This window comes from Oncorhynchus kisutch, linkage group LG23, assembly GCF_002021735.2.
Source record: "Oncorhynchus kisutch isolate 150728-3 linkage group LG23, Okis_V2, whole genome shotgun sequence".
In the NCBI taxonomy this organism is placed as follows: domain Eukaryota; kingdom Metazoa; phylum Chordata; class Actinopteri; order Salmoniformes; family Salmonidae; genus Oncorhynchus; species Oncorhynchus kisutch.
In genome coordinates this window covers 27150221-27162364 of record NC_034196.2, presented here as the reverse complement: position 1 = coordinate 27162364, position 12144 = coordinate 27150221, and the positions used below count along the sequence as shown (strand labels likewise).

Genomic DNA, 12144 nt, shown 5'->3' with positions numbered 1-12144 from the left:
TGTGTGTGTGTGTGTGTGTGTGTGTGTGTGTGTGTGTGTGTTCGCTCATACAACAGTGCAGCTGTCTGAAGTCATGGTCACAGTCAGCAACGTGATCAGTGCTTTGTGGCATCAATGTCATTCTCCATCTGTTCACTTTCCCTCTCTCTCTCACACACACATTCTCTCTGGTCATGTTGAAGACATACGATGACACCTATTGTACACACACGTTCAGAGCAGTTAGAATGTAGTTATTGTGAGCTCCATCAGCAGTGGTCCAGATTTACATGGCTGATAGATAATGACTGTGGATTGGTCATTTAGCTGCCTGGTGGTACCAATGAATGAGATCTGAGTCATTACTGCTGAATACACGCACACAGTTACACACTGGCAAATCTATTTCACTCACCCCAGCTTTCTTTCTTTCGCAAACACACACACCCTACCTGCTCGCGCTGTATGACAGGCCGGCAGCTGACCTTGTTCCCTCCATTAGAGTGTAATTAGAGCAGCTCACCCCAGTGATTTCACACACACACACACAATCTCTCTCTCTCGCAAACACACACACCGACACACACAGTAATTATCCCAGCTCACCCCAGTGCTTCCACAACAAACCCAGCATAATGCCCTCATTACAGCCCAGTCATTCCAGGCAGGGCTTAATCAGGCCCACTCTGATTTATATCGCTTTTTCCTGTTCGAAACAAATGAAATCTGTAGGCCAAATTAATACTGGCTTCTCATCATCGGCCAAGTTAAAAAGCCAGTTACCGTCACAATTCTCCTCGTTAATTTAACAGCTGAAAATCCCAGGCAGCCCCAGTAAACACTCATTATCAGGACAAATTGAAGAGAGAGGGAGATGGAGGGGAGGGAGGGAGGAGGATAACTTTTTAGCCAAAGCGATATTAAATTAAGTGGGCGAACCAAAACAGATTGATCTAGGTTGTTCTGACAGAGTTTGAGTGTGAGCTCCAGCAGACTGCACTACGTGGTGCAGAATGGAAAGTGTTTGAATGGATAGATGCGTAACACTTTCCCCTTCATATTGAAACTTAGTCATGTTTTTTATGTTTTGGTTATAGGAAACAAGAGTTAATGTATTAGTCTTCAGTTTAAGATATGTTAAAGGTGCCCTATTCCTTAGATTTCCTCATGGGAAATCATCTTTAAACACTCCTACAGATTGAAAAGTGATGGAATGTGATTTGGAGGTTGAACTCTTACAACCTTTTGTGTTCTCTCTCCTCAACGTGTGTTTGTTTATGTGTGTGCGTGTTCCTGTGTCAGTGATTCGGATGAGAATGGGAACGTTGCTAAAGAAGCCAACAGTTCGTCTGCAGAAGAGAGCTCCTCTGACTCAGAATCAGACTCTGACACCCACACAGACTCTGACTCAGGCACCGAACACAAGAAGAAGACCAAGTCTAAAGCCAAACCCAAGGTGAGACAACCACTTGCTAGGTGTGTCCGTTCTAGCATGCTTAACATCTAAAATACAGCTAGCGTTAACTCTCGAGTGTTCCGTAATCTGCAGTTGATTGAATTGAGGCCGTGGTCTGACTCTGAACAGATGAAGGTCTGTTGACCTGTGTCCAATCTGAGCTGTTCTCCACACCGTAAATAAGAGAGTATGAACCAACCAACCCTCTGTTCATCATGGTACAACAGAATACAGTGTGTTAGTTAGTGTGAACAGTGTCTTTGAAGAGCTACTGGAGGCAGAGAAATCACATTTTACACAGCGGGATATGATTTGGTCTGCTTATTTGTTTATTCTTGCTTTTTCTCTCACCTCATTCTTCCCTCCCTCTTTCTGATTCCCCCTCTCTTTCTGATTCTCCCCCTTTCTTTCTGATTCTCCCCCTCTCTTTCTGATTCTCCCCCTCTTTCTGATTCTCCCCTCTTTCTGATTCTCCCTCTCTTTCTGATTCTCCCTCTCTCTTTCTGATTGTCTTTCTGATTCTCCCTCTCTTTCTGATTCTCCCCCTCTCTCTTTCTGATTCCCCCCCTCTCTCTCTGATTCCCCCTCTCTTTCTGATTCTCCCCCCCTCTCTCTCTGATTCCCCCTCTCTTTCTGATTCTCCCCCTCTCTTTCTGATTCTCCCCCTCTCTTTCTGATTCTCCCCCTCTCTTTCTGATTCTCCCTCTCTTTCTGATTCTCCCCCTCTCTCTCTGATTCTCCCCCTCTTTCTGATTCTCCCCCTCTTTCTGATTCTCTTTCTGATTCTCTTTCTGATTCTCCCTCTCTTTCTGATTCTCTCTCTCTTTCTGATTCTCTCTCTCTTTCTGATTCTCCCCCCCTCTCTCTCTGATTCTCCCCCTCTCTCTTTCTGATTCTCTCTCTCTCTGATTCTCCCCCTCTTTCTGATTCTCTCTCTCTCTCTTCTGATTCTCTCTCTCTGATTCTCTCCCTCTTTCTGATTCTCTCTCTCTTTCTGATTCTCCCCCGCTCTCTCTTTCTGATTCTCCCCCGCTCTCTCTTTCTGATTCTCCCCCATCTCTCTTTCTGATTCTCTCTCTTTTTGATTCTCCCCCACTCTCTTTCTGATTCTCCCCCGCTCTCTCTTTCTGATTCTCCCCCCATCTCTCTTTCTGATTCTCTCTCTTTCTGATTCTCCCCCGCTCTCTCTTTCTGATTCTCCCCCCATCTCTCTTTCTGATTCTCTCTCTTTCTGAATCTCCCCCTCTCTCTTTCTGATTCTCTCTCTCTTTCTGATTCTCCCCCATCTCTCTTTCTGATTCTCTCTCTTTCTGATTCTCCCCCTCTCTCTTTCTGATTCCTCTCTCTTTCTGATTCCTCTCTCTTTCTGATTCTCTCTCTTTCTGATTCTCTCTCTTTCTGATTCTCTCTCTTTCTGATTCTCTCTCTCTTTCTGATTATCTCTTTCTGATTCTCTCTCTCTTTCTGATTCTCTCTTTCTGATTCTCTCTCTTTCTGATTCTCCCCCTCTCTCTTCTGATTCCTCTCTCTTTCTGATTCTCTTCTCTTTCTGATTCCTCTCTCTTTCTGATTCTCTCTCTCTTTCTGATTCCCTCTCTTTCTGATTCTCTCTCTTTCTGATTCTCTCTCTCTTTCTGATTATCTCTTTCTGATTCTCTCTCTCTTTCTGATTCTCTCTTTCTGATTCTCCTCTCTCTGATTCTCCCCCTCTTTTTGATTCTCTCTCTGATTCTCCCCCACTTTCTGAGTTCTCTTTCTAATTCTCCCCCGCTCTCTTTCCGATTCTCCCCCGCTCTCTTTCCGATTCTCTCCCCGCTCTCTTTCCGATTCTCCCCCCGCTCTCTTTCCGATTCTCCCCCGCTCTCTTTCCGATTCTCCCCCGCTCTCTTTCTGATTCTCTCTCTCTGATTCTCCCCCGCTCTCTTCTGATTCTCCCCCGCTCTCTTCTGATTCTCTCTCTCTGATTCTCCCCCCGCTCTCTTTCTGATTCTCCCCCCCGCTCTCTTTCTGATTCTCTCTCTCTGATTCTCCCCCGCTCTCTTTCTGATTCTCTCTCTCTGATTCTCCCCCTCTTTCTCTCTGATTCTCCCCCTCTCTCTTTCTGATTCTCTCTCTCTCTGATTCTCCCCCTCTTTCTGATTCTCCCCCTCTTTCTGATTCTCCCCCTCTTTCTGATTCTCCCCCTCTTCTGATTCTCCCCCTCTTTCTGATTCTCCCCCTCTCTTTCTGATTCTCCCCCTCTCTTTCTGATTCTCCCCCCTCTCTTTCTGATTCTACCCCTCTCTTTCTGATTCTCCCCCTCTCGCTTTCTGATTCTCCCCCTCTCTGATTCTCCCTCTCTCTTTCTGATTATCCCCCTCTTTCTGATTATCCCCCTCTTTCTGATTCTCCCTCTCTCTTTCTGATTATCCCCTCTTTCTGATTTTCCCTCTCTCTTTCTGATTCTCCCCCCTCTTTTCTGGATTCTCCCTCTCTCTTTCTGATTCTCACCCTCTTTCTGATTCTCCCTCCCCCTCTTTCTGATTCTCCCCCTCTTTCTGATTCTCCCCCTCTTTCTGATTCTCCCCTCTTTCTGATTCTCCCCCTCTCTTCTGATTCTCCCCCTCTTTCTGATTCTCCCCCTCTCTTTCTGATTCTCCCCCTCTCTTTCTGATTCTCCCCCTCTCTCTTTCTGATTCTCCCCCTCTCTGATTCTCCCCCTCTCTGATTCTCCCTCTCCTCTTTCTGATTATCCCCCTCTTTCTGATTAGTCCCCCTCTTTCTGATTCTCCCTCTCTCTTTCTGATTATCCCCCTCTTTCTGATTTTCCCTCTCTCTTTCTGATTCTCCCCCTCTTTCTGATTCTCTCCCCCTCTTTCTGATTATCCCCCTCTTTCTGATTCTCCCCCCTCTTTCTGATTCTCTCCCCCTCTCTCTCTGTGATTCTCCTCTTTCTGATTTCTCCCCTCTCTCTTTCTGATTCTCTCTGATTCTCCCCCCTCTCTCTTTCTGATTCTCCCCTTCTCTCTTTCTGATTCTCTTTCTCTGATTCTCCCTCTCTCTTTCTGATTCTCTTTCTCTGATTCTCCCCCTGTCTGATTCTCTCTCTGAATCTCCCTTTCTGATTCTCTCTTTCTGATTCTCTCTTTCTGATTCTCTCTTTCTGATTCTCTCTTTCTGATTCTCCCTCTCTCTTTCTGATTCTCCCTCTCTCTTTCTGATTCTCCCTCTCTTTCTGATTCTCTTTCTGATTCTCCCTCTCTCTTTCTGATTCTCCCCCTCTTTCTGATTCTCTTTCTCTGATTCTCTTTCTCTGATTCTCCCTCTCTCTTTCTGATTCGCCCTCTCTTTCTGATTCGCCCTCTCTCTTTCTGATTCTCTTTCTCTGATTTCTCCCCCTGTCTGATTCTCTCTCTGAATCTCCCTTTCTGATTCTCCCTCTCTCTTTCTGATTCTCCCTCTTTCTGATTCTCCCTCCCTCTTTCTGATTCTCCCTCTCTCTTTCTGATTCTCTCTCTGAATCCTCTCTTTCTGATTCTCTCTCTGAATCTCCCTTTCTGATTCTCTCTTTCTGATTCTCCCTCTCTCTTTCTGATTCTCCCTCTCTCGTTCTGATTCCCTCCCCGCTCTCTTTCTGATTCTCTCTCTCTGATTCTCCCCCCGCTCTCTTTCTGATTCTCCCCTCTCACCCCTCTCTTCTGATTCTCTCTCTCTGATTCTCCCCCGCTCTCTTTCTGATTCTCTCTCTCTGATTCTCCCCCTCTTTCTCTCTGATTCTCCCCCTCTCTCTTTCTGATTCTCTCTCTCTCTGATTCTCCCCCTCTTTCTGATTCTCCCCCCTCTTCTGATTCTCCCCCTCTTTCTGATTCTCCCCCTCTTTCTGATTCTCCCCCTCTTTCTGATTCTCCTCCCCTCTCTTTCTGATTCTCCCCCTCTCTTTCTGATTCTCCCCCTCTCTTTCTGATTCTCCCCCTCTCTCTTTCTGATTCTCCCCCTCTCTGATTCTCCCCCCTCTCTGATTCTCCCCCTCTCTGATTCTCCCTCTCTCTTTCTGATTATCCCCCTCTTTCTGATTCTCCCTCTCTCTTTCTGATTATCCCCCTCTTTCTGATTCTCCCTCTCTCTTTCTGATTATCCCCCTCTTTCTCTGATTTTCCCTCTCCTCTTTCTGATTATCCCCCTCTTTCTGAGTCTCCCCCTCTTTCTGATTATCCCCCTCTTTCTGATTCTCCCCCTCTTTCTGATTCTCCCCCTCTCTCTCTGTGATTCTCCTCTTTCTGATTCTCCCCCTCTCTCTTTCTGATTCTCTCTCTGATTCTCCCTCTCTCTTTCTGATTCTCTTTCTCTGATTCTCCCCCTGTCTGATTCTCTCTCTGAATCTCCCTTTCTGATTCTCCCTCTCTCTTTCTGATTCTCTCTCTGAATATCCCTTTCTGATTCTCTCTTTCTGATTCTCTCTTTCTGATTCTCTCTTTCTGATTCTCTCTTTCTGATTCTCTCTTTCTGATTCTCCCTCTCTCTTTCTGATTCTCCCTCTCTCTTTCTGATTCTCCCTCTCTTTCTGATTCTCTTTCTGATTCTCCCTCTTTCTGATTCTCCCTCTCTCTTCTGATTCTCTTTCTGATTCTCCCCTCTCTCTTTCTGATTCCCCCCCCCTCTTTCTGATTCCTCCCCCTCTTTCTGATTCTCCCCCTCTTTCTGATTCTCCCCCTCTTTCTGATTCTCCCCCCTCTCTCTTTCTGATTCTCCCCTTCTCTCTTTCTGATTCTCTTTCTCTGATTCTCTTTCTCTGATTCTCCCTCTCTCTTTCTGATTCGCCCTCTCTTTCTGATTCGCCCTCTCTCTTTCTGATTCTCTTTCTCTGATTCTCCCCCTGTCTGATTCTCTCTCTGAATCTCCCTTTCTGATTCTCCCTCTCTCTTTCTGATTCTCCCTCTTTCTGATTCTCCCTCATTCTGATTCTCTCTCTGAATCTCCCTTTCTGATTCTCTCTTTCTGATTCTCCCTCTCTCTTTCTGATTCTCCCCCTCTTTCTGATTTCCCTCTCTTTCTGATTATCCCCCTCTTTCTGATTCTCCCCCTCTCTTTCTGATTCTCCCCCTCTCTCTCTGTGATTCTCTCTTTCTGATTCTCCCCCTCTCTCTCTGTGATTCTCTCTTTCTGATTCTCCCCCTCTCTCTTTCTGATTCTCCCCCTCTCTCTTTCTGATTCTCTCTCTGATTCTCCCCCTCTCTCTTTCTGATTCTCCCCCCTCTCTCTTTCTGATTCTCTCTCTGATTCTCCCCCTCTCTCTTTCTGATTCTCCCCTTCTCTCTTTCTGATTCTCTTTCTCTGATTCTCCCTCTCTCTTTCTGATTCTCCCTCTCTTTCTGATTCTCCCTCTCTCTTTCTGATTCTCTTTCTCTGATTCTCCCCCTGTCTGATTCTCTCTCTGAATCTCCCTTTCTGATTCTCCCTCTCTCTTTCTGATTCTCCCTCTCTCTTTCTGATTCTCCCTCTCTCTTTCTGATTCTCTTTCTCTGATTCTCCCCCTGTCTGATTCTCTCTCTGAATCTCCCTTTCTGATTCTCCCTCTCTCTTTCTGATTCTCCCTCTCTCTTTCTGATTCTCCTCTCTGAATCTCCCTTTCTGATTCTCTCTTCTGATTCTCCCTCTCTCTTTCTGATTATCCCCCTCTTTCTGATTTTCCCTCTTCTTTCTGATTATCCCCCTCTTTCTGATTCTCCCCCTCTCTTTCTGATTCTCCCCCTCTCTCTCTGTGATTCTCTCTTTCTGATTCTCCCCCTCTCTCTCTGTGATTCTCTCTTTCTGATTCTCCCTCTTTCTGATTCTCCCTCTCTCTTTCTGATTCTCTCTCTCAATCTCCCTTTCTGATTCTCTCTTTCTGATTCTCTCTTTCTGATTCTCTCTTTCTGATTCTCTCTTTCTGATTCTCTCTTTCTGATTCTCTCTTTCTGATTCTCCCTCTCTCTTTCTGATTCTCCCTCTCTCTTCTGATTCTCTTTCTGATTCTCCCTCTCTCTTTCTGATTCTCTTTCTGATTCTCCCTCTCTCTTCTGATTCTCTTTCTCTGATTCTCCCCCTCTTTCTGATTCTATCTACCCCTCTTTCTGATTCTAACCCCCTCTTTCTGATTCTCCCCCTCTCTCTTTCTGATTCTCCCCCTCTCTCTTTCTGATTCTCCCCTTCTCTCTTTCTGATTCTCTTTCTCTGATTCTCTTTCTCTGATTCTCCCTCTCTCTTTCTGATTCTCCCTCTCTTTCTGATTCTCCCTCTCTCTTTCTGATTCTCTCTCTGAATCTCCCTTTCTGATTCTCTCTTTCTGATTCTCCCTCTCTCTTTCTGATTCTCCCTCTTTCTGATTCTCCCTCTCTCTTTCTGATTCTCTTTCTGATTCTCCCTCTCTCTTTCTGATTCTCTTTCTGATTCTCCCTCTCTCTTTCTGATTCTCTTTCTCTGATTCTCCCCCTCTTTCTGATTCTTCCCCTCTTTCTGATTCTCCCCCTCTTTCTGATTCTCCCCCCTCTCTCTTTCTGATTCTCCCCTTCTCTCTTTCTGATTCTCCCCTTCTCTCTTTCTGATTCTCTTTCTCTGATTCTCTTTCTCTGATTCTCCCTCTCTCTTTCTGATTCTCCCCTCTCTCTTTCTGATTCTCTTTCTCTGATTCTCCTCCTGTCTGATTCTCTCTCTGAATCTCCCTTTCTGATTCTGCCTCTCCCTTTCTGATTCTCTCTTTCTGATTCTCCCTCTCTCTTTCTGATTCTCTTTCTGATTCTCCCTCTCTCTTTCTGATTCCCCCCCTCTTCTGATTCTCCCCCTCTTTCTGATTCTCCCCCTCTTTCTGATTCTCCCCCTCTTTCTGATTCTCCCCCTCTCTCTTTCTGATTCTCCCCTTCTCTCTTTCTGATTCTCTTTCTCTGATTCTCTTCTCTGATTCTCCCTCTCTCTTTCTGATTCGCCCTCTCTTTCTGATTCGCCCTCTCTCTTTCTGATTCTCTTTCTCTGATTCTCCCCCTGTCTGATTCTCTCTCTGAATCTCCCTTTCTGATTCTCCCCTCTCTCTTTCTGATTCTCCCTCTTTCTGATTCTCCCTCATTCTGATTCTCTCTCTGAATCTCCCTTTCTGATTCTCTCTTTCTGATTCTCCCTCTCTCTTTCTGATTCTCCCCCTCTTTCTGATTTTCCCTCTCTTTCTGATTATCCCCCTCTTTCTGATTCTCCCCCTCTCTTTCTGATTCTCCTCCCCTCTCTCTCTGTGATTCTCTCTTTCTGATTCTCCCCCCTCTCTCTCTGTGATTCTCTCTTTCTGATTCTCCCCCCTCTCTCTTTCTGATTCTCCCCCCTCTCTCTTTCTGATTCTCTCTCTGATTCTCCCCCTCTCTCTTTCTGATTCTCCCCCTCTCTCTTTCTGATTCTCTCTCTGATTCTCCCCCTCTCTCTTTCTGATTCTCCCCTTCTCTCTTTCTGATTCTCTTTCTCTGATCTCTATTCTCCTCTCTCTTTCTGATTCTCCCTCTCTTTCTGATTCTCCCTCTCTCTTTCTGATTCTCTTTCTCTGATTCTCCCCCTGTCTGATTCTCTCTCTGAATCTCCCTTTCTGATTCTCCCTCTCTCTTTCTGATTCTCCCTCTCTCTTTCTGATTCTCCCTCTCTCTTTCTGATTCTCTTTCTCTGATTCTCCCCCCTGTCTGATTCTCTCTCTGAATCTCCCTTTCTGATTCTCCCTCTCTCTTTCTGATTCTCCCTCTTTCTGGATTCTCCCTCTCTCTTTCTGATTCTCTCTCTGAATCTCCCTTTCTGATTCTCTCTTTCTGATTCTCCCTCTCTCTTTCTGATTATCCCCCTCTTTCTGATTTCCCTCTCTTTCTGATTATCCCCCTCTTTCTGATTCTCCCCCTCTCTTTCTGATTCTCCCCCTCTCTCTGTGATTCTCCTCTTTCTGGATTCTCCCCCTCTCTCTCTGTGATTCTCTCTTTCTGATTCTCCCTCTTTCTGATTCTCCCTCTCTCTTTCTGATTCTCTCTCTCAATCTCCCTTTCTGATTCTCTCTTTCTGATTCTCTCTTTCTGATTCTCTCTTTCTGATTCTCTCTTTCTGATTCTCTCTTTCTGATTCTCTCTTTCTGATTCTCCCTCTCTCTTTCTGGATTCTCCCTCTCTCTTCTGATTCTCTTTCTGATTCTCCCTCTCTCTTTCTGATTCTCTTTCTGATTCTCCCTCTCTCTTTCTGATTCTCTTTCTCTGATTCTCTCCCCCTCTTTCTGATTCTACCCCTCTTTCTGATGCTACCCCTCTTTCTGATTCTCCCCTCTCTCTTTCTGATTCTCCCCCTCTCTCTTTCTGATTCTCCCCCTTCTCTCTTTCTGATTCCTCTCTCTGATTCTCTTTCTCTGATTCTCCCTGCTCTCTTTCTGATTCTCCCTCTCTTTCTGATTCTCCCTCCCTCTTCGTTTCTGATTCTCTCTCTGAATCTCCCTTTCTGATTCTCTCTTTCTGATCTCTCCCTCTCTCTTTCTGATTCTCCCTCTTTCTGATTCTCCCTCTCTCTTTCTGATTCTCTTTCTGATTCTCCCCTCTCTCTTTCTGATTCTCTTCTGATTCTCCCTCTCTCTTTCTGATTCTCTTTCTCTGATTCTCCCCCTCTTTCTGATTCTCCCCCTCTTTCTGATTCTCCCCCTCTTTCTGATTCTCCCCCTCTCTCTTTCTGATTCTCTCCCCTTCTCTCTTTCTGATTCTCCCCTTCTCTCTTTCTGATTCTCTTTCTCTGATTCTCTTTCTCTGATTCTCCCTCTCTCTTTCTGATTCTCCCTCTCTCTTTCTGATTCTCTTTCTCTGATTCTCCTCCTGTCTGATTCTCTCTCTGAATCTCCCTTTCTGATTCTGTCTCTCTCCCTTTCTGATTCTCTCTTTCTGATTCTCCCTCTCTCTTTCTGATTCTCCTCTCTTTCTGATTCTCTTTCTCTGATTCTCCCCCTGTCTGATTCTCTCTCTGAATCTCCCTTTCTGATTCTCTCTTTCTGATTCTCCCTCTCTCTTTCTGATTCTCCCTCTCTCTTTCTGATTCTCTTTCTCTGATTCTCCCCCTGTCTGATTCTCTCTCTGATTCTCTCTTTCTGATTCTCTCTTTCTGATTCTCTCTTTCTGATTCTCCCTCTCTCTTTCTGATTCTCCCTCTCTTTCTGATTCTCCCTCTTTCTGATTCTCCCTCTTTCTGATTCTCCCTCTTTCTGATTCTCCCTCTCTCTTTCTGATTCTCCCTCTCTCTTTCTGATTCTCCCTCTCTCTTTCTGATTCTCTTTCTGATTCTCCCTCTCTCTTTCTGATTCTCTTTCTCTGATTCTCCCCCTCTTTCTGATTCTCCCCCTCTTTTTGATTCTCCCCCTCTTTTTGATTCTCCCCCTCTTTTTGATTCTCCCCCTCTTTTTGATTCTCCCCCTCTTTCTGATTCTCCCTCTTTCTGACTCTCCCTCTCTCTTTCTGACTCTCCCTCTCTCTTTCTGACTCTCNCCCCCTCTCTCTCTGTGATTCTCTCTTTCTGATTCTCCCCCCCTCTCTCTCTTGATTCTCTCTTTCTGATTCTCCCTCTTTCTGATTTCCTCCCTCTCTCTTTCTGATTCCTCTCTCAATCTCCCTTTCTGATTCTCTCTTTCTGATTCTCTCTTTCTGATTCTCTCTTTCCTGATCTCTCTTTCTGATTCTCTCTCTCTTTCTGATTCTCTCTTTCTGATTCTCCTCTCTCTTTCTGATTCTCCCTCTCTCTTTCTGGATTCTCTTTCCTGATTCTCCCTCTCTCTTTCTGATTCTCTTTCTGATTCTCCCTCTCTCTTTCTGATTCTCTTTCTCTGATTCTCCCCCTCTTTCTGATTCTACCCCTCTTCTGATTTTCTACCCTCTTCTGATTCTCCCCCTCTCTCTTTCTGATTCTCCCCTCTCTCTTTCTGATTCTCCTTCTCTCTTTCTGATTCTCTTTCTCTGATTCTCTTTCTCTGATTCTCCCTCTCTCTTTCTGATTCTCCTCTCTCTTTCTGATTCTCTCCCTCTCTCTTTCTGATTCTCTCTCTGAATCTCCCTTTCTGATTCTCTCTTTTCGATTCTCCCTCTCTCTCTTTCTGATTTCTCCCTCTTTCTGATTCTCCCTCCTCCGTCTTTCTGATTCTCTTTCTGATTCTCCCTCTCTCTTTCTGATTCTCTTTCTGATTCTCCTCTCTCTTTCTGATTCTCTTTCTCTGATTCTCCCCCTCTTTCTGATTCTTCCCCTCTTCTGATTCTCCCCTCTTTCTGATTCTCCCCCCTCTCACTCTTTCTGATTCTCCCCTTCTCTCTTTCTGATTCTCCCCCTTCTCTCTTTCTGATCTCGTTCTCGATTCTCTTTCTCTGATTCTGCCCTCTCGTCTTTCTGATTCTCCCTCTCTCTTTCTGATTCTCTTTCTCTGATTCTCCTCCTGTCTGATTCTCTCTCTGAATCTCCCTTTCTGATTTCTGCCTCTCCCTTTCTGATTCGTCTCTTTCTGATTCTCCCTCTCTCTTTCTGATTCTCTTTCTGATTCCTCCCTCTCCTCTTTCTGATTCCCCCCCTCTTTCTGATTCTCCCCCTCTTTCTGATTCTCCCCCTCTTTCTGATTCTCCCCCTCTTTCTGATTCTCCCCCTCTCTCTTTCTGATTCTCCCCTTCTCTCTTTCTGATTCTCTTTCTCTGATTCTCTTTCTCTGATTCTCCCTCTCTCTTTCTGAT

At 45.3% G+C, this 12144-nt stretch overlaps 1 protein-coding gene across 5 annotated transcripts in view; it reads left to right on the top strand.

Moving 5' to 3' along the window:
- The window catches only part of ap3b1a (adaptor related protein complex 3 subunit beta 1a), a 95555-nt gene that overhangs the window by 48970 nt on the left and 34441 nt on the right, over window positions 1–12144 (top strand). For all 5 annotated transcript variants that reach the window (XM_031802369.1, XM_020458212.2, XM_020458211.2 and 2 more), the window contains exon 20: window positions 1282–1435. In XM_031802369.1, the coding sequence (XP_031658229.1) occupies window positions 1282–1435 (154 nt within the window). The remainder of the gene's footprint in view (window positions 1–1281; window positions 1436–12144) is intronic.